This window comes from Sinohyriopsis cumingii, chromosome 9 (genome assembly GCF_028554795.1).
Source record: "Sinohyriopsis cumingii isolate HCF-2022 chromosome 9, ASM2855479v2, whole genome shotgun sequence".
Classification (NCBI taxonomy): Eukaryota; Metazoa; Mollusca; class Bivalvia; order Unionida; family Unionidae; genus Sinohyriopsis; species Sinohyriopsis cumingii.
This window is the reverse complement of record NC_142969.1, coordinates 11,275,839-11,297,787: the sequence shown is the minus strand read 5'-3', so window position 1 is coordinate 11,297,787 and position 21,949 is coordinate 11,275,839. Positions and strand designations below refer to the sequence as shown.

At 33.6% G+C, this 21,949-nt stretch overlaps 1 protein-coding gene across 5 annotated transcripts in view; it reads left to right on the top strand.

The window, feature by feature from the left end:
* The window catches only part of LOC149791260 (sperm microtubule associated protein 1-like), a 93,267-nt gene that overhangs the window by 58,828 nt on the left and 12,490 nt on the right, over window positions 1–21,949 (top strand). For 2 of the 5 annotated variants that reach the window (XM_089969755.1, XM_089969759.1), the window contains 2 exons: window positions 2,522–2,544; window positions 14,474–14,683. In XM_089969755.1, coding sequence (XP_089825881.1) covers window positions 2,522–2,544; window positions 14,474–14,544 — 94 coding nt within the window. In that variant the 3' untranslated portion in view covers window positions 14,545–14,683. Of the gene's footprint in view, window positions 1–2,521; window positions 2,545–14,473; window positions 14,858–21,949 lie in introns of those variants that run through there. The other 3 variants (XM_089969757.1, XM_089969756.1, XM_089969758.1) reach the window with 3 other exon arrangements.

Here is a 21,949-nt window from a genome sequence, read left to right as displayed (position 1 = left end):
GTGTTCACAAATCGTTTGATTATCTGGGAAAGACAATGATATAATGTTTCTCAAAAATGGCAGTACATATGAAAGGGGAGGGGGGCAATATGGTAGAACTAACTTAAAACATCAGGAATGACATCGACAACCAAAGCAGTTTGTTTCAAAACAAATATGTAAACTGCTTTGTTAGCTAAACTGGACAGCCGAGCGTATTGCTAGTCTCTATGGGAGCAGAAAATGCGCGCTAACATTGACCCGTATTGATGATGTAAGGGCGTTTTAAGGCCACAAAGGTGGAGGTGGTGGATCCCATATACTTTACTCGGTTTTATTTAATACCATGGAACCGACTGCAATATTCCAAAATATTATTCCTTAAATACTGCACTGCACAATATTTTACAAGAAAGGAAAAATAAGGGGTGGGGATTGGGGACGATTTAACATTTCACTTTTAATAGCAACAACTGAAATGGCTCGCTAAGGACAAATCACAGCTTGATTTAACATTTAAATTGTATGATCTTTCTTAATAGTTAAAAGAGAATGTGAAAAAAACACAAATGATTTAACAGTCACTTCAAGTGAAAATTAAATGTTGCGCACTAGCATATAAAATAGTACACAGATTCTACAAATGTAAACACTTGCTATCTCCCTACATAGTCCATAATAGACCGTAATTTTACAAAGCATGGATGGTTTGGTAAGCAATTTCCCTGTACGAATATACATAAAGATAAAAAATATTAAGATAAAGTGGTATGCGTGTTTTATTGAAATGCAGTATAACTTTTTGCAAAATATTGATTGTTTGGTAAGTGTATTGCAATCTTCAGAGTTCATGAGATCATTCAATTTTGTGTCGTTTGGATTTATATTCACATATTGGGAATGTAAATGTTTCTGATGTTGAAAAAATGATTTACAAACATTATGGAATTCATTATCCACATCATCAAATCTATACAACAACAAAAAAAAACAGTTTTAATTAGCTCTCTCATTGTTGATGAAACGAAGTTTTCAATATTTAGCACGTGATTTATAGGCTTATGCTTCCTTGCTCCCTGGAAGTAACTTTCAGCGCCCAATTGAGTGACGATTCAGGAGAGATAACTCGAAAATCACGGATTGCTGAATGGGCCCTAATTATCTTCCCCTTTTAGGTAGTGCTCGATAGTTTCGTATTTTGCACAGGTTAGATTTTTAAAAAACAAGGATTTCCCAGATTTTCCTTTCTGGTTATCCTGGCGATTTAAAAGATATTTTGTGCGTCTTAGGTATTGTTAAAATAATTTTAAATTCACTCTATTTTGGCGTTTGATTCATGGGCGCAATTTGGGTTATAGAGTATACACTTGGCCTTACTTCAGATGTGCATCTATCAAATAATTGCTAGCTCCGCTGGGTCATTTTCACTTCCTGGACTTCAAAGGTAAATTGTATACAAAAAAAGATCCGATAACCATTTTCTAAAATACTTTATATATATTTTGCGATTCATTCATTGCACTTTGAGAGGCTGGTATTGTATTCTCTGGCAAAATTCGTTTTCCCTAATTGAATAACTGCTAAAGATAGTGTTCATTAGACTAATTTTAGGCTGTTTTTCGAGCACATGGGAGCAGACATTTTGGTTAGGTTAGGCCATGTAAACTTTCCACAAGTACAATATGTAAAGAAATTTCTGCCACAGTAAATGAAAGCAGAATAGAGGTATGCCACCGTTTTCTCCATTGTGCACGTTACAATTGCAAATAACTTCATTCGTCGTACACCTGTCACTCTCAGAAATACGCAATATCTGTAGAGCGCCTATTAACACACACTGTACATTTCATTACCCATCGAAATTTCAAGACTTTCGTTATGTAGATTTTAGGCGCACGAAAAGAGTGGTCAGTAGTTGGTATAGCCCTGCAAGGGTGACCTCCATTTAGTTAGCCATTCACTTTCTCACTTCTGCAAGGAAAAACCATTGGACAGTATGGCGGCAGTTTTAACATTACGAGCGTTTTGATCCTCAGATGGAGAGCTGAAAGCTTACTGGCCGTAGTGTTTTAGTGATGTCATTTGCATTCATACATATATGGATTCAGCATTTGTGATTCCTTCTGAAACCAAATGTATTTCTCTCTCACGTGTGTGTGTGTGTGTGTGTGAGAGAGAGAGAGAGAGAGAGAGAGAGAGAGAGAGAGAGAGAGTATTGACTTTAGTACTTTTACATTTGTATCGACTCTTTTCGGATCAATGATAGATTCAAAGACAAAATACCCAATCTTGATTTGTCGTATGTGATTTAAAAAACAACAACCAAACAACAATAATGTTGTAATATAAACAACAATAATAATAATAATAATAATAATAATAGTTATCCTTACTGTAAATTATCTTCATTGCATTGGTTTATGGTGTAATGTTGCCATTCCTTAGTGTCAATACTGCTGTCTTGGCGACGATTATGCATTCTTCTTACAACCCTAGTTTCAAACTAAAAGAAAAGAATGGAACTTCTTGTTTTTTAACACAGAGTGAGGACACAGAATCACACAGGTAACTTAAAACCCATCGTCGCTACTCTAATTTATGACCTGTGGCTGCCTGTGCTCAGATTTCATCGTTTTTGTTGAGTGCGCATTGCAAAAATAATTCATCAACAATACAATGCACCAATGTTCTCAACATCAGTGACAGTGCTCCTTTTATCGCTTGATAAGCGACTGCGTTTGAAAGAGAAACTTTGATTGGCTCATTTAACAACGTGAAAGGTCAAGTAGTGTCAGAATAGCAACAACATTTTACTCACGGTCGCAGTGATTTGTTAGCATGTTTATGCATATTCATGAGAAACGAAGAAATCTCAGTACACCCGATCACGGGTGAAAAAGAAGAGTGGCGGATTATCGGACATAGTTTGTGACGATGCATTATGCAGTTCTGTATGCTTTATAAAACTATGGCGCATGATCTTTTTGCAAGCTTTCCATTTGGATATTTTGACAACTTAACCTGGACACTTTACTAACAGACTTAATTTGAATGGAGATTTAGACCTTATTTTCTTGTAAATTGAAAATATTCAACAACAAAAAATTGTGCTTGCATGGTCTCTGTTACATTTCTATATACTACACAATAAGTGAAAAAGCTTGCGTGAATAATGAAACAGTCTATGAATTAAGAATAAAATTGGTCCAAAAATGAAATATAGACTTAATTTGTATATCAAATACTACGGATATGGAGAAAATTTACAGTTTGACATTTTAACAAGTCTATTATGTAAAGTTTCTTTTAGTATCCACACATATGCGAACTGAAATATCATCTATTTATGATTGATGATTTAAGTGTTGCTGTTATTTTCTGTATTGTAGAGTTCAATCTCTCTTTTTCTACGATATATCCCATACAACTATAAATTTTATTTGACTGTCGGCTTGGATTGATATATATCTTCCTAAAGCGTGTGTCTGTGTGCAAGTCTTTATGTGTACAGTTTTAGATCTTAAATGTTAATCTGCAATATGTAACCACTGTTGTGCTGACCTGCCGTTTAACCTTAATTTAGACACATGCTTAATTTTATGACTGGATGATAGTACGCTGTCATGATTGTCTACATTTATCGAAGTATTTTGTCCAGATTTGTTAGAAGCGCTCGTGTTCCGTTATGATCAGACTCAAATTCTGGAGACCTTTTCCTTGTTCGAGAAGCTAACTCGAGATATACATAAAAAGATACAAAACAATCTTCAATTCCATGCAGATTATGGTAATTCCGTGTATTATATATTAAAAAAGCAAAGAGAAAGAACAAGAAAGACAAATCATTTATCTGATGAAAATTCTTGTAAACTCTACAAATTTTACATCATTCTCTGTAGAACTAATGAATGAGAAGTGTTTGAATTTTGCTTTAGCTGCGGCTAGATAGCTCAGTGGTTAGCGTGCTAGGCTCCTATGTAAGAGGACTGGGTTCCATTGCCAGACCATGTCAGGTTGTGCTGTGTTGTGTCCCTGGAGTGTGTTTACCTTTTACTCATATAGCCAAACAAAAACAGCCCAAATGAGCAAAACGAGTGATAGTGGATTTAGACCAACCAAACCATAAATATTGCTGTGCTTGTCTGATGCACAACAGTCATTATTATGTTAAAGCTGCTGTGTCAAAAAGCAAAGAGAATAGTGGGCTTCGTCACATTTGTTTCCATAAGATTTCAATCTCATACTTAACTTGTAGTAATCGTAATTTTAACCAAAAAAAATATTTACGTCCTTGCGAGCGTTATATTTAAACATGCGCCCATTAATTAATTATATTTAAACATGCGCCCATTAATTAATTATATTTAAATAATTTATCATAACGCTTGACCTTTAATCCTTAGAAATGTGTACTGGGAAGTCAGGTTATCCAAGAATAGATAGTCTATAATGGGAGATAACTCGGGAAAGACTAAAAGATGTTGCTTTTAGTTCCCAAACACTGTTAGGTTTGGGGATTATTTTCAGAAATACCACAACTCACAACATACATTGTGAATGAAATAAACTATTAAACATGTATCTGTTCTGGGAAAATTACTTGAGCAATATGTTTAGCACTAAAATGTATCTTAATAACTAAATGGCGATTTATGACGGTAAAATATCAAGCATTTGTTTTCTATTAAACCATATTGTCATAATGTACAAAATAAAATATTACGTGAAAATTTTCTTCAGAGTTTTAGGGTAAACATTAAACTGCTTCTATTGTCAAAGATAACCAATTTAGGTTTTCATTTAATAACACTCAGTAAATTGCAATCAGTATGGAGATAACCAGTTTAGGTTTTCATTTAATAACACCGAATAAATTGGCAATCAATATGGAGATAACCAGTTTAGGTTTTCATTTAATAACACCGAATAAATTGCAATCAATATGGAGATAACCAGTTTAGGTTTTCATTTGATAACACTCAATAAATTGCAATCAATATGGAGATAACCAGTTTAGGTTTTCATTTAATAACACGCAATAAAATGCAATCAATATGGAGATAATTTAGCATAGTAAGCCATAATTTCTTGGATTAGAAGTTTTAAAATATTGTTTTTTTATTATAGGAATACTGTATTTTCATACAAGAATAGTTATAGTAATACTAGTAACACACACAGAGTTATACTAGTAATACACAGAGTAAAACATGTAATACACAGAGTTATACTGTTAAGACACATATTTATACTAGTAATACACAGAGTAATACTAGTAATACACAGTTATGCTAGTAATAAACAGATTAATACTAGTAACACAGTTATACTAGTAATACACAGAGTAGTACTACTAGCACACAAAGTGACACTAGTAATACACATAGTTATACTAGTAATACGCAGAGTTATGCTAGTAATACACATTGTTATATTAGTAATACACAGAGCAATACTAGTAACACATAGTTATACTAGTAATACACAGAGTTATACCAGTAATACACAGAGTTATACTAGTAATACACAGAGTAATACTAGTAATACAGTTATATTAGTAATACACAGAGCAATACTAGTAACACACAGTTATACTAGTAATATACCGAGTAATAACAGTAATACACAGAGTTATACTAGTAATACACAGAGTAATACTAGTAATACACAGAGTTATACTAGTAATACACATAGCTATGATAGTAATACACAAAGTAATACTGGTAATACACAGTTATGCTAGTAACACACAGAGTAATACTAGTAATACACAGAGTTATACAAGTAATACACTGAGTTATACTAGTAGCACACAGAGTTATACTAGTAATACACAGAGTTATACAAGTAATACACTGAGTTATACTAGTAGCACACAGAGTTATACAAGTAATACACTGAGTTATACTAGTAGCACACAGAGTTATACTAGTAATACACAGAGTAATACTAGAAATACACAGTTATACTAGCAATACACCGAGTAATACTAGAAATACACCGAGTTATACTTGTAGCACACAGAGTTATACTAGTAATACACAGTTATACTAGTAACAGAGTAATACTAGTAATACACAGTTATAATAGTAATACACAGAGCTATACTAGTAACACACAGAGTTATACTAGTAATGCACAGAGTAATAATAGTAATACACAGAGTTATACTAGTAATACACAGAGTAATACTAGTAATACACAGAGTTATAATAGTAATACACAGAGTAATACTGGTAATACACAGAGTTATACTAGTAACACACAGAGTTATACTAGTAGCACACAGTTATACAAGTAATACACATAGTTATACTAGTAATACACAGATTAATACTAGTAGCACAAAGAGTTATACTAGTAATACACAGAGTTATACTAGTAATTCACAGAGTTATACTAGTAATACACAGAGTTATACTAGTAATTCACAGAGTTATACTAGTAATACACAGAGTTATACTAGCAATACACACAGTTATACTAGTAACACAAAGAGTTGTACTAGTAATACACAGAGTTATACTATTTTCTTCTTGTTGAGTCAATATCTTGATACTGATGAATTTTTTAAAAATTTATTAGTTGAATAAATAGTAAAATGCTGGATTCCGTATCATCAGAATAACAGTAAAATGTTGGATGACGTATCATTAAAATAATAGTAAAATGTTGGATGACGTATCATTAAAATAACATCGTAAAATGATGCTTGCCGTATCATTAAAATAACAGTAAAATGCTGGATTCCGTATCATCAGAATAACAGTAAAATGTTGGATGACGTGTCATTAAAATAACATAGTAAAACTATGTTTGCCGTATGATTAGAATGAAATAATAAAATCCTAGATGCCGTATCATTATAATAATATTAGAATAACATAGTAAAGTTATTAGAATGACATAGCAAAATCCTGGATGTCGTATCATTAGAATGAAAAAGCAAAATCATGGATGCCGTATCATTGGAATAATATTACAATAACATAGTAAAATTATTAGAATGACATAGCAAAATCATGGATGCCGTATCATTAGAATAATATTACAATAACATAGTAAAATTATTAGAATGACATAGCAAAATCATGGATGCCGTATCATTAGAATAATATTACAATAACATAGTAAAATTATTAGAATGACATAGCAAAATCCTGGATGCCGTAGCATTGGAATAATATTAGAATGACATAGTAAAATTATTAGAATGACATAGCAAAATCCTGGATGACGTATTATTAGAATAAAAAAATATAATACTGGATGCCATATTATTAGAATAACAAAGTAAAATGTTGGATGCTGTACCATTAGAACAACGTAATAAAATCTTGGGTGCTGTATCAGCTAGAATAACAATACAGTTCTGTGCGTTTTATCTGTTACTAGAATAACGTAGCGAAATAATGAACGCCGTAACTATCATTTGAATAGCACCGTAATATCAACAAATTAGTAATATGGACTTACTTTTTATCCTTGTAATGTACTAAAATAAGATCTCTAACATCATAAAATCAGTTCTTATAATATAAAAAGTCATACATATTAGCAAAGCCGTTCTCAAAATAAATTAAGCTTGTAAAACTGATGCTAATAATTGAGCCATAAAATTCCTCACGTGCACCGAGCTGTACAATTTTGTATTGCTGGCACGTTTATATAATATTGATTTACAGGGTTATCAGTACAACATGAATGTGAGTTTTACATACAAAAGTAAAACTTTCGTGTATGTTGATTGTTCTCTTGATTCATCCCAACAAACTACATTGACCCAGATCTGCCGACGCACTATACATCGGCAGGTCAGGATCCATGCAGGCTGCATTTGAATTTTAATGCATTCCAATGACAAGGAGTTTTGCATTATGTGGCAAAGTACCGTAAATGCCAGAATATATGCAGCCTTTTTATCATTAAAGTTATCAGGTATCTGTCTTTCTTTTATGTATATAAGGCAGGGGTGCACAACCATTTTCGGCCAAGGGCCAGATTGTATTTTCTAAGACCACTCGAGAGCCGCAAATATTAATTTCTTTAATATAATTACTGTTCACGGGTTAGATTTCTGTATTGTTTTAAGTTGCCCTGAGGACCGAACAGAACTCGTTTACGGGCCGGGGATTGTGCACCCCTGATGTAGGGACTCATTTTTCTTGTATGTACGAACTTGGATTTGGCAATGTAACCCAGACTTTACCCGACATAAATAAAGCAATTTAGGCACTCTAAGGTTGCATTTCCACATAACATGTGATTTCAACCTTGTCTAATAGTAGAGTTACCTTCACACTGTATAGACAATAAAGGAACGATATTAGTGTTATAAATGACTGCGTTGGGCTTATTCTATTATAATTAAATCGGCACAATATCACTCCGGTAAAACATCGTTTTGATAAACATACACCGTCAAATGAGAACCCAACAGCAACGGCTGTCACGTGATTGGATACGCGACGCTTAATGACTCGGCACTAGGGCGATGTAAATAAAATAAGAGTTTCACTTGTAACACTCGAGGGAAATAAATTAGCATTCCACATGACGAAGCAGGTTTTGTTCTGGTCAAGTAGTAAGCATCAAAAGAACTATATTAATAATAAACATAATCAATAAATTGTCAATAATCGTACACGTAAAACATAATCTGTTGTGCTTATAAGGAGTTTAAATAAGCTTGCATAAAATTCCAGTACAAATATATATATTTGTGTGTGTGTTTGCTTGTTTGAATTGGGGCTGGGGACTTACTCAAAATGTGGCGTGTAAATAGGTAGGCATCTCAGTTGGAACAAGACATAGTGACATAGTGGGCAGAGTACTTGGGTTAGTATATAGGCCGGTGATTTGACAGATAAATTTGCCGAGTCGTCAGTTAGTTTCTTAGTAGTATGGTAAAAAGATAATCTTGATTTGTAGGAAACCAGGTAGAAAAGACATTACATATACTGCAACAAGCAATAGATATAGATCATATGGTTTGGACTCCAACAAGGACTTTTAGCAATTTAAACAGCAATTATTTTAAAATTACACTTGCCCTCGTGATGTTACTCTCACATTAAAGCATAGTCAACCCTAAACCCCAATTAAGATAGTCCAATTAGTCAAATAGAGGAAACTTAAACACATAATTAAATTTGTTCTCCCTCATTGACAGAAGTTTTTATACAAGTATAAGCAAATATAGACCTTTGCCTTTTATCTTTTCTGTATGCTTAAACACGAATAAACATTGTATTATGTCCGACAGGTATTTCTCTATTATGTGACCGAAAGCAAGTATACCAGGAATAAAAAGATAAGTGTGTGTCGAACAGAATATATTATGTTGATCATGTCAAAGCAATTGTTTTGATAGTTTTGCCATTATACAGAGGGAAGTGCGCCGTTAGATTTTTAATGCATGATCTGCAAAATTTCATGACTAATGTTAAACCTTAAATATGTGTATTTTCTTCATTCACCTACCCCCACTTCCCATAAGTCCATTTCATGACTCCTAGTGTTTTCAAAATGACTGTAATCTACCTATCTATCTATCTATCTATCTATCTATCTATCTATCTATCTATCTATCTATCCATCCATCCATCCATCCATCTAAAATATCAGAGCGTTAAGTCAGAGATAATGTATACGTAATGGAACCCCCACTTATAGAAAGAATGTAAGGCATTAGAATATGTAAAGTAGTTATATTTATTTAAGGTTATTTCATCCTTGTGTACGCATCTTGTGCAATCTTTTGAAGCCTGTCAGAGTAATGATTCAGTGTGCTTTTGTAACGTTCTTTTCTAACATAAACAAGAAATAACAAAAATGAATTGATTTGGGTAAAATTATGTTTTCATTAACTGACTAATTATCATTACTGGAAGAAAAGGTAACATTACAGCTCACTAACTAAATAAAAACAGAACGTACCCGCTTGGAAAAACTGATGTAATATGAAATTATTACCAAAGTATTGTCTATAGTTCCCATGTTATGTCATTATGCGCCGGCAGATCAAGGTATATATATATATATATATATATATATATATATATATATATATATATATATATATATATATAGAGAGAGAGAGAGAGAGAGAGAGAGAGAGAGAGAGAGAGAGAGAGAGAGAGAATATCCTTGGTTTTTTAAATGTCTTTGTTTCTTTATTTTATTTTGTTGAATTTCAGTAGACTGTATATCAATCTATGATGCGTGAAATTAGTGTAAAATCTGGGATTTATTCATGAAAACGTTTGAAAACATTACAATGCTCTCTTCATCTAACATGTGAGACAATGGAAAAACTAGACACAATTGCAAGATAAACTTCGTAAACACACTTGAAGTGTGGAGTGATCTGTGTTTACACTGTGACAAGGAGTAAATGATTTGCAAACACAAAGACCCAGATAAGATATGGAAATATCTTAAATGTTTCAACTAATAGAGTTTGCTTGCTCTGGCAGCTGTATAAAAACGGGTCATCTTTTTGGTGCACATTGCAGATTGTCAGACTACAACTATGGTTATGGCCCGACGGGCTTTGTCGATTTATTTTCTAATACAGAGAACAAAATATGATTAAATCATATAAGAAAAGGAGCATACATTCCTAAAAGAACAATCAGTTTATAAAACAGGCAATCAATCAAACAATCGGTGCGCAGAAAGACTAAATCCGCTTTAAGGCTGTGTATTTGTTTGTCTTAAAATATTTGTGTAATTTTGTTAAGAAATGAGATTAGTGTTTAAACTGGGAATGAAACCCGGTAATAAATATTGTAAGTCCAGCACGCTAACCACTGAGCCACCCCGCTTCTTTATCAGCTTCGAAGTCAGTCCTACGGATTATACCCCGAATACATGTCGATAGCTGTCATTCGAACCGCCTCGGCTACATATGAAACAAAGATTGACCCAAGAGTTGTGAATAGGTGAAACTATTCCTTTTTTGGTTTCTCAACTTCTTGGTCAGTAATAAATGGTCTGAATAGATTGCGTTTCGTTTTCTGTGAATAAAATTAATAATTGTGATGTAAATTACTGCGCCAACTGACCGCTCTTTTCTCAACAATCAATAGGAGGGGAGAGGTTGTGAAATGAACGTACACTGCTTTTGTTAACCGAAATATATATATATATATATATATATATATATATATATATATATATATATATATATATATATATATATATATATATATATATATATATATATATATATATATTTCGGTTAACAATGAAGAAATGCAGTGTTCATCGAACATGAAAAAAGCAAATTCCAATAATTTTTAATCCCACCAAGTACTTAATGTCTGGCATTAGTACGTTATTCTTTCTGTTCTTACATTTTTTATAACTGTAATGGTAAAAATGCGACAAATGTAACATTCAATAATACTGAAAGACTGAGAATTAGATCGTCATCGGAACATACTGAAAGATTTAGATACAACTGTGTGATTTTTTGAAAAAGAAAGAAATGACGTTTTTACGTGCATCGTTAGAAGACGGCGAGAATATGGCGGCGTATATATTGTGTAAGGTTATACACTCAGCAGGAAAACGCAGGAACAAGATGGAATATGATGGTAGTAAGACATTTGGTAGTCTGATTGGTGAGATAAAGAATGTAGTCATTTGAAAACAGAAAAATATAAATATTTAAACAAATTTAGTAACCGAAATTTGGCTTATGATTTAAAAATATAAGTAGGTTAGAGAAACATGTCATGTGGAATAAGAAAAGACAATTTGCTAAGAATCAATGCTCAAAGAAAAAAGTTTCAGCTCACATCCAAATCCTATATCAACATACTTTGAATTTTGAAATGCATTTGTTGATCAATTTTACTAGGCAATGCAAAACTGCAAGTATTGATCATATGAAAATGTTGAAAAATTGTATTGCCATCTTCCTATCCTATTTAATGATTTTATTTTACAATATTATTCAGAAAGGAGAATTCTGAAACGACTGGTGTAAAGCAATACTATATCATGTACAGAAAAGGGTATTTTCAGGACCTTAAAATTTTTAAATTTTGAAAGTTCATAGGTCAACGTGTACCAAGATGTTGAGTAACAGGTAAGTTTTTAAAGATGGTTGGGTTGGTGGGTGGCAGAATAAGAAGGTAAAATCAAGGAACAACAGTTGGTTGTCCTACTACATTTACCACTGTTGATATTTTGTTTTACATTATATGATTATTACATACAAAGCACAAAAAATATATTGAGTAAAGAAACCCACAATGAATTGTATTTTAACTGATTTTTCTCAGGCATTGAATACGTTTCACATTCGGTCTTAATTTACACATTGATGACAAACAATATAAAGTTTAACACTGGGAAAGTGTTTATATCTAAGTATTCACAAATGACGTATTGTATTAATGTAAGTAGAAGATTAACAAGTTTTAACTGAAAAGTTGGCATAGATCAAGGTGGTATATTTGGCTATTTCTTTTTTGCGATATGTTTGTAAGGAATCTATAGAATTACTAGGAAGAACAAATTGTGAATAAATGGTGACAAAATGACAAATTTAATGCCCTTATTGTTTGCAAATGACCTGTCAAACCTAGCTGACCCTGTTATAAAGAATAGACATGAGAACCACATTTTATAAGTAGGATACGAAAATTAACCTAAGTAAAATTAAGATTACATTTTTCAAAAGGAGAGGACATGTGTTATTAGACCATTCACAATTAAATAATTAAGTAAAAGTAAGTGTGTGTTTTATACCTAAGAAAATTAAGTTAAAGCTGTGATATTAGCAACATACGAATCTTTCTTAAATATGCAGTGATTGGAATGGGCAATGGGAATTTGATCCCACTCCTCCTTTGCAAGAAGATGGTTCGATGCAGTATAACCTTCTCGCCTGGGAAACGTTTTTGGCTAATTAAACACAAATTGATTTCACTGGAATCACAGAATTATGTATACTATGGTAGATTTTACGCTGGTAATAAGACAATCGAACAAGATTTAGCACACAAATTCCCACAAAACCCTACCCCGCAGTAACTTATTGGTTAGCGTGCCGGCTTCGTGACCGAAAGGTGCATGCTCGAATCGTACCTTATAATCAGCCAGTTGATGGTGCATTCCGATGATGAGGACAATAACCAGTTATTTGAAAAGGAAGATATCTGAATAGTACCTTTACTTGCAAAGAACGACAACTCTTAAACTTCGTGAATGTGTTTGATAGCCAGAGCCTTTTTTTTTAATGCAAACATCATTTACATAACACAACGTCTATGGGAGGCTTCAGAGATCGTTTGAGTCAGAATTAAGAGAAATATAAGTAAACAACGATACAACCCCACCCCGCAAAATAGCTTACTGTCCTTTTTGTACGTTGAACGTTCAGAATTGTTAACCATTGAAGCGTGATGTCCATCGGTTACAAAGGCCTCGGAAAACCATCACCATGCCAACAAATATATAAAAGGATATTTCTGTCACCGCAACATTTCGGTATTTTAATTCGGTGTTAATGTACACGTATTGAGTGCGACCACGTACATTACTATTTTTTGGCAGTCTGTCGATAGTCCGTAGTTATCGCTGTATATTTTTCTCATTTAATTTTCATTGTACGTGAACAGCGATTTCTTCTCGATCAAATTGTAACTACAATATCATAATTTTGCATTTTCCCCCGATAGTTACATAATCACTCTGAGTAGTCAAGGGTCAGCTTCGACATAATGACAGTGACAATAGATTAAATTATACATTCTCAAATCAACGTATCGTTCATTCTTACATCGAGGCATGGAGACAAATTAAGTTCATCTTAATGTACTAACTAAGGGTATGGGTACAGACCATTACATTCTGACGAAATAACGAACACAACGAATAAAATTGTCATTACAGATGCATAAAAGTGTAAACATACATAATTTCTGTGACCTTCGTTTCAACTGTGCAACCTGATCCAGCTTTGCCATACCGAAACATGTCATGAAGACAGATATGTTGATATATGTTACCATGACGACATATTCAGTTTGATATCGGCATATTTTTTGACAAACCCAACACAATCGAATCATGTGTACGTAAAGAATAACAAGTATGCCACCCCAATATACGAATCAATATGATGATAAAGACCATGGCTTAACAGACAAATCCTCAACAATTGATTATCAAATAATTTTTGGGCAACGGTGTAGAACTAAAAAGCGGTGTGTCCTGCACGCTTGAGCTTAGCAACGTCGAGCTTAGCGTTCACAGCTCGATGTGGAGTGAATTGTTCTGCTCTCGTTTTACTGAAATCTTAGCGAACATTTTATCCGATACCAAAGTGTCTCCGATTTTTGATCTTTGGACAAAACTGGCCCTAAGCGGACAAAATTTAAAGAAACTGAGATATTAATTCGTGGAATTCTTGAATAGTTACTCAATTATTGGATGTGTTAACTGAAAAACAAACTGACATTGTTTATCGTTGTAGAACAGCACCAACCGGAAGTACGACCCAAGGGGGAAATATTACGTCATACTACTAACGGCAGACGACTATAGAGGCAACAAGATGGCAGACGATAACAAGGGAAAAACTGCAGACGACAATAGGAAAAGCAAAACTGCATCACCGAGGGGGAGACATAACAAGCTTTATCGATGCCCACCCACTCCTGCTCCAAAAATATTATTAAAAAAGGAAAAAAGTTTTGTTCTTGACTGTACCGCGGTCAGCAGTATTTCATGTGATTTTTCTAAGGCTAACCCAAAATTAGGGCCAGTTATTCCGCCGTATAATGCACAGAAAGATACGCACGTTTCAAATTATTTTAGATTTCATGGCGTGGATAAAACACTCGAAAAGACCGATCAGGTTAGTATGTCTTTTCCTCTCTGACTGCAAATAATTTTCGTGTAAAACTAACTGGAAAAGTCTGCAAGGGTTCATGTTTCTCCTTAACGGCTATTAAGACCGAGACACCAACGTCTCACATTCGGAAGAACTTTTGTCCTGAACCTCAAGCTCATATTAAATACAACTCAAACAAGGCCCCATTTTCAGGAAACTTTTTGAGTCAGTAACTCAATATGAAGCTCAAAACCCCCACATCAGATATAACACATGGAGTAAATTATATAATACATGGAGTAAAGCATATAGTAAATGTAATAAATTATATAATTCATTAAGTAAACCAACGCATCTCTTTAAACAAAAAAAAAACTACAATCAGAGCACATTATTAGCTTTATCATGCTGAGAAAATTGGAGCAGTGGTTTTCAATGTACATATATAGGCAGCCGACCCAGACTAATCTAGGTGAGTAACGAACCCGCGACCCTTGGTTGACTGGTCGCAGGCAATACCAGCAGAGTTATCGCAATTCCCTCCAACATAGTTGACATTTTGCGTGCTTGTAGAGTAAGCACAGTTGATACTGCCCTGGAAGTTCTATGAGTCTTTCTTTATTCTTGTCAAAATTACGGAACATCCGAGATAGTATATATTGAGCTGACCCTCTGTCTGATGCTTACGATGTTGAGAGAATATAAAACCAGGCCCCATTTTCACCAATCATCTCACAAATCCATTCTTCAAATGGAGATGGCTGAGTACCAGTCTTATTTCTTGGTTGATAAGAATGACTTTATTTCCCAAAACAATGAGCAGACATCAGGGATTAAAACAGATATACAATTTAACTTTTCATTAAAGATGTCTTATTTCCGAGGAAGTTTGATGATTTCATCAAATGTGAGAAATTCTTCAACTCTTATTTCAAGGATAAAAAAAGTTTACATGTTCAATTTTAAAACTAAAATTTTATTTTATATCAATTCTACTAACTCTTCCTCTAAATAAAATGGATATATTGTCTGAACTTTCAAAAGCATTCAGAAGTAAATCGCGAGTTTGGAAGAAATTGATATAAAAACTTGAGTGCATATGGGTCCAGGTTGTTTTATTTGGAGTACATCTGCTTGATTGACATTTAACTTCCTCGTAAATAAACCAAATTTAAGAAGATTCGGAAACATTCTGTGATTCTAACTTTTCTGTATTTTAATTTACACTTTGTAAACTTTAGATGTTGATAACGGGCCTCAGTTTCACACTTAAAACGTTTCCGGTATGAGCGGTCATTAGGTTGATATTTTATCTGTTAGATAGTATAGCAATCCTAATTAAAATGATCATTCTAAGTTGGGAAGCAAATCAGGAGACCTGTTTAAGTTCGAAGAATGGATGTATGACTTCTGTTGTGGTTTTTTTTAGCCCTCTGTGCAGTGATTTTAGAAAGATTAAACTAGTGTACTAAAGATCACAGGACTAGGTTATGTCTCATAAAATTATTGTTGACATGATATTCATACTGAGCAATGTTGCCCTGTCATTTATTTACTTTTTCCTTTCTAGACGTGCATATTTCTGTCATTTAAAAAGTGTAGCGTCTGCTGTAACATTTATTTTGAAATAATTGTTTATTATATGCAACAAATATGTATCACATGTCTGGGAGAAAAACTTTCAGAATGCTAAATTATGTGCGGGAATTCCTGTCTTTCACCTTGCCCGTAACATCCCAATTATTCGAGACGATGATTATCGTGTTGGCTTTGTCATGGTTGCAAACAATTACTGGAGACGGTAATTATCTTGTTGGCGTCGTCCACTTTTGCTGACAATTTTTCTATCTGAGGTACAGTGACAACTATTTTACATTATCTGCCCCCCCCCCCTTGTATTTTGGGAGGGTTTTTATACGTAGATATTTATTTTGCAAGCAGTACGCAACTTTTTTGAGAAGGAAAGGAAAGAAAAAGAAAAAGATATATGATACATTTTTAATTTGCATTTGATCTTACTTTATAGTTCTTAAGTTTCAGCGAATTATCTAGAATACTTAATGAATTTATTTTATTCACCCAAACATTAATGAGGTATAAATAGTCAATTCACAGTTATACCGTATGTATCATTCATACCGTATGTATCTGCGTCCACGTCTGATGCAACTGCAAAAATCATAGACCCAGATCTGGATCTATGCAGTTTGTTAGGACTCATTAGTAGAACAAACAATTGAAGACTCTGATCTGCCAACGCATTTTTCTATGACAGATCTGACTTTATGTTGTTTCCAGTTTGATTTTTCTTATATGCGAGTATAGACGGTGCGTCGTTTGAAAACATTTTACAAGAGACCGTCAGAGTCTTGCACAAGTGGCTATATATAGTATCTCAAACTTTTTTGACACACCTTATTGTTTACCAATGCTCTGTCAAGAAAATTATTGTTACGCTTATTTTCTTTGGAAGCTTAAGAAATATAATTGTTTGAATTGATAATTCTTCGATGTGTTTGGCTCGAGTTACAGACAGACATTGTCGTTTGTATAATCGTTTGACAAATATGTATTGTTGTTTATAATAATCGCTTTGTTGCGATATTCATGTGGAAAATTAATTTGCTTAAGATGAATCGATATATGAAAATTTTTAAGTCCATTTATAGGACTTATCTAAAAAAGTGATTCGTATATGTTTAAGAGCAGCAATTTCTAACTTAACTAAGTCCTGTGAAGAACCAAATTACCTCTGATTACCATTGTCTTCTTTCGCCGGCTCTTATTTTTAAGAAGGTGTAATCAGATTTGAATATTGGACGTCGCATAAATAAGGTTTCTCATGATCTCTAATTGTTCTGACCTCGAATTGTTCTGAACTCTAATTGTTTTGAACCCTAATTGTTCTGAATACATAAGATTTAAGTTGATTTCTCAATAAGCATTTTTAAGAAACTTAATATATGGTACACATATTTTAGTTTCATCTGGAAAGAAAAGTTATATTCATGTATGCTGCACGAGATGGAAGAATCCATCCATTTTATTGATGATATCATTAAATGTATCAGCATATATATATATATATATATATATATATATATATATATATATATATATATATATATATATATATATATATATATATATATATATATATATGATTTAGTTGCAAAATCTTGTGTAACATTAATATAGTTATATTATTGTTCAGTTTGCTTGAAATAAAATGTTTTGTGTTTCGCAATTTACATTTCGTGTCTCTTTTCATAACCCTTTAATTTTTAATTCATTCATTTAAATTACCTGGAGACAAAACATTACTCAAACGTAAATCAGTTGACTCCGAACAAATACGGTGTGTGCTATATTTCTAAAACAATGGCATTAATAATAATAATAATAATAATAATAATAATAACTTGTTATTATTATTATTATTATTATATCTCAGTTTACGAGAGTCAGTGTACAAGCCGCAAATTCAGGGCTTGCAAAAACACTCATTTATTTAATATATGAAGGTACATGAAAGATATTCATATTTTGGGCATATATATATATATATATATATATATATATATATATATATATATATATATATATATATATATATATATATATATACAAAACAACTTTCTCACTCATAATCAAGCATGATATGAACCGTCAATAATCGTTGAGATGCTAATTGCATTAAATTAGAAACTTTGACTTTGCAGTCACAAGGCAAGCTTATTCGTTTACGTCGAGGTGAAATAGTTCTACTGATTTACCTTCGAATATCTATTGATTGTACAGTATGTATAGTCATCATTCATGTACGTGAAATCCTATTTGACACCTTTACTACCAGTGCGATTTGTGAATACAAGAACGATAATCGACACAATGCGTGTATTGTGCCAGGATTATTAGCACCCTGAAAGAGTATCGCAACCTATCTTGTATACAGGTGTATTTAATGGTTATTAGGAAAGTTTAAAACCATATGTATACAAATAAAGTATACTTTGCTTTATAAGTTAAGAAACACTCACGTGACATGAAATATTCTGTGAGTTACTAGTGGAATCTTAAAAATTAAAGCCATGATTTTTGTTGTGATTACTAGATGTACAAAACATTATTTTAATAGTGTGATCTTTGTTATATTTACCATGCAAAAATATTCCTTTTGTAAACTGCGTACGAAGAAAGTGTTGATTGGTTTGGTTTGGTTTGGTTTGGTGTTTAATGGAATGCATGCAAAGGAAGTGTTGATTAGTTTGGTTTGATGTTTAATGGAATGCATGCAAAGGAAGTGTTGATTAGTTTGGTTTGGTGTTTAATGGAATGCATGCAAAGGAAGTGTTGATCAGTTTGGTTTGGTTTGGTTTGGTGTTTAATGGAATGCATGCAAAGGAAGTGTTGATTAGTTTGGTTTGGATTTCTACGGCCTGCGTGCAAAGTAAATGTCGATTAGCTTTCTTTTTTTTTCTTTTCTTCTTTTTTTACGGCCTGCGTGCAAAGGAAGTATTGATTAATTTGGTCTGGTGTTTTACGGCTGCGTGCAAATAAAGTGTTGATATGTTGGTTTTTACGGCTGCGTGCAAATAAAGTGTTGATATGTTGGTTTTTACGGCCTGCGTGCAAAGGAAGTGTTGATATGTTGGTTTTTACGGCCTGCGTGCAAAGGAAGTGTTGATAGGTTGGTTGTTACGGCCTGCGTGCAAAGGAAGTGTTGATAGGTTGGTTGTTACTGCACCTCAACACACGAGGGTTATTTAGTGCTGAGACATTTGAGTGAAGTGCCTTGCCAAGCGACATGCCATGGGGGTCGACCTGGGCTAAGCAGATTATGGGATTCGAGCCCGTGTCATTTTAGGCAGAGAATCCAGCATTTTATCAATTGGGTCACAGCAGCTCCAGAAGATGTCGAATTTCCAATCAGCGACGCTTTATGATTCACACAGGGGTTTATAAACTTTATCAACCAGCTGCATGGTGTATTTGGGATGCATTTGTTTTCTTCGAACACAGATGAAATGAAACTACGATCTACTTTGCATTGTATCCTTTACTTTTAAAATCGGCTTAAGATGTTTGATTTTTTCTCGTACATTTATAGTGTTGAAAAAGATCACGATGAAGGAAAGAAGAAAAGTGTAAGATATGTTTTCTGTGCTGTATATTTCTCACTGAAGGTTTAAATTAATTTTACTACACATTCGTAAGACAACTGCACATTCGCATCTGTACTACACATTCATACGTGTACTACACATTGGTACATGTACTGCACCTTAGTAAGTCTACTACACATTCGTACATGTACTACACATTCGTACGTGTACTACACATTCGTACGTCTACTACACATTCGTACGTGTACTACACATTCGGAAGTCTACTACACATTCGTAGGTCTACTATATATTCGTAAGTCTACTACACAGTCGTAAGTCTACTACACATTCGTACCTGTACTACACATTCGTACATCTACTACAAAGCGCTCTCCGTTGCGGATCATTGCCATCTCACCTCTGTCTGCGCCGGTTCGAGTCTCGGATTCAGCCAATGTGGGTATGTGAGTATGCTTGCCAGTAGCTTCTCGTGTGTCGGTGGTTCTTTCCGGGGTTTTCCCGGTTCTTCCTCCACCATTAATACTGGCCGCCATGTATAGCCTATCGTGTGCTGAAAAATGGCGTTAAACCCGACAACAATAACAACATATTCATACGTGTACCTCACCTTAGTAAGTCTGCTATACATTCTTAAGTCTACTACACATTCGTACGTGTACTTCACATTCTTACGTCTACTATACATTCGTAAGTCTACTACACATTCGTACCTGTATTACACATTCGTACGTCTGCTACACATTCGTACGTGTACTACACCTTAGTGAGTCTACTACACATTTGTAAGTCTACTACACATTCGTATGTGTACTACACATTCGTACGTTTACTACACCTTAATAAGGTGTAATTACAATTGAATTTGTAATTCTACTACACATTCGTACGTGTACTACACATTCGTAAGTCTACTACACATTCATGCGTGTACTACACATTGGTAAATATATGGCACATTCGTACGTGTACTACACATTCATAAGTCTACTACACATTCGTACGTGTAAGTCTACTACATAGTAGTACATAAAAGTTATCGGAATTATAATTGCCACTGACGCGAAGATTTATGGACGCAAGAATACCTAATGAGACAGGTAATATTGAATTATAGCTATGTTAAAATTTTAATTTCATGGTGATATAAATGTAACAAATTACCCAAAGTGAGCCCAGAAATATTGCTAACTTTAGTTCTCCTACCTGCCTTCGTCGATTACGTACCTTGTCTAAATATCGTAACTATGGCGTATTAGGTATTCCAAATTTCCCAGTAATAAGACAATATGTGGGTCTTGTCAATGTTGACCATTATAATCACGTATTTATATTTCAATCTAATACTATTTTTAAGTCGCATTAAAAATTATATTTACATGGCTGGTTTTTCCAGAGCGGTATCCAATTACAATGTCCATTTTGAAAGAAACCAATCAATTGATCCGAAAATATTTCAATCTAGCTATCAATCTGTATTTGTATGGAGTTATACACTTTATTTGGCAGAATCTTACCCAGATATGAGATATTTGCTTTATTTTTGTATCTGAGAGACAGATAGTGCTTTCACCCCTTTACCTTTGACTACTCAGGTCTTTTATAACCTAGTGCCACCCACCACCATTCATCGTTGTCACTGTTACTAACTGTTATGGATCGATCTTTGAACAGTATTTTTCAACTGGGATTGGATTCAAAAGATAACAATAAAAACAGAATAACAAACTAAACGCTACCTGTGTATAATGGAACCTACAGGTACTGGATTTAGAGAAGACTACCATTGGATCATATGCACATTAGATCACTCGGTCAATGCTCGCATACACTAACAAAGTGAGAATTAATATGCTGTTATTATAGAGGTGCAGTTATTACAAAGAAATGTGCAGTTTATACTTATTTAAATAAATGTCAGTTCCATGCTTCATATAGTTTATAGGTAAGTACAAAACAGCGGGGTGATTCAACGGGTGATTGATGTACT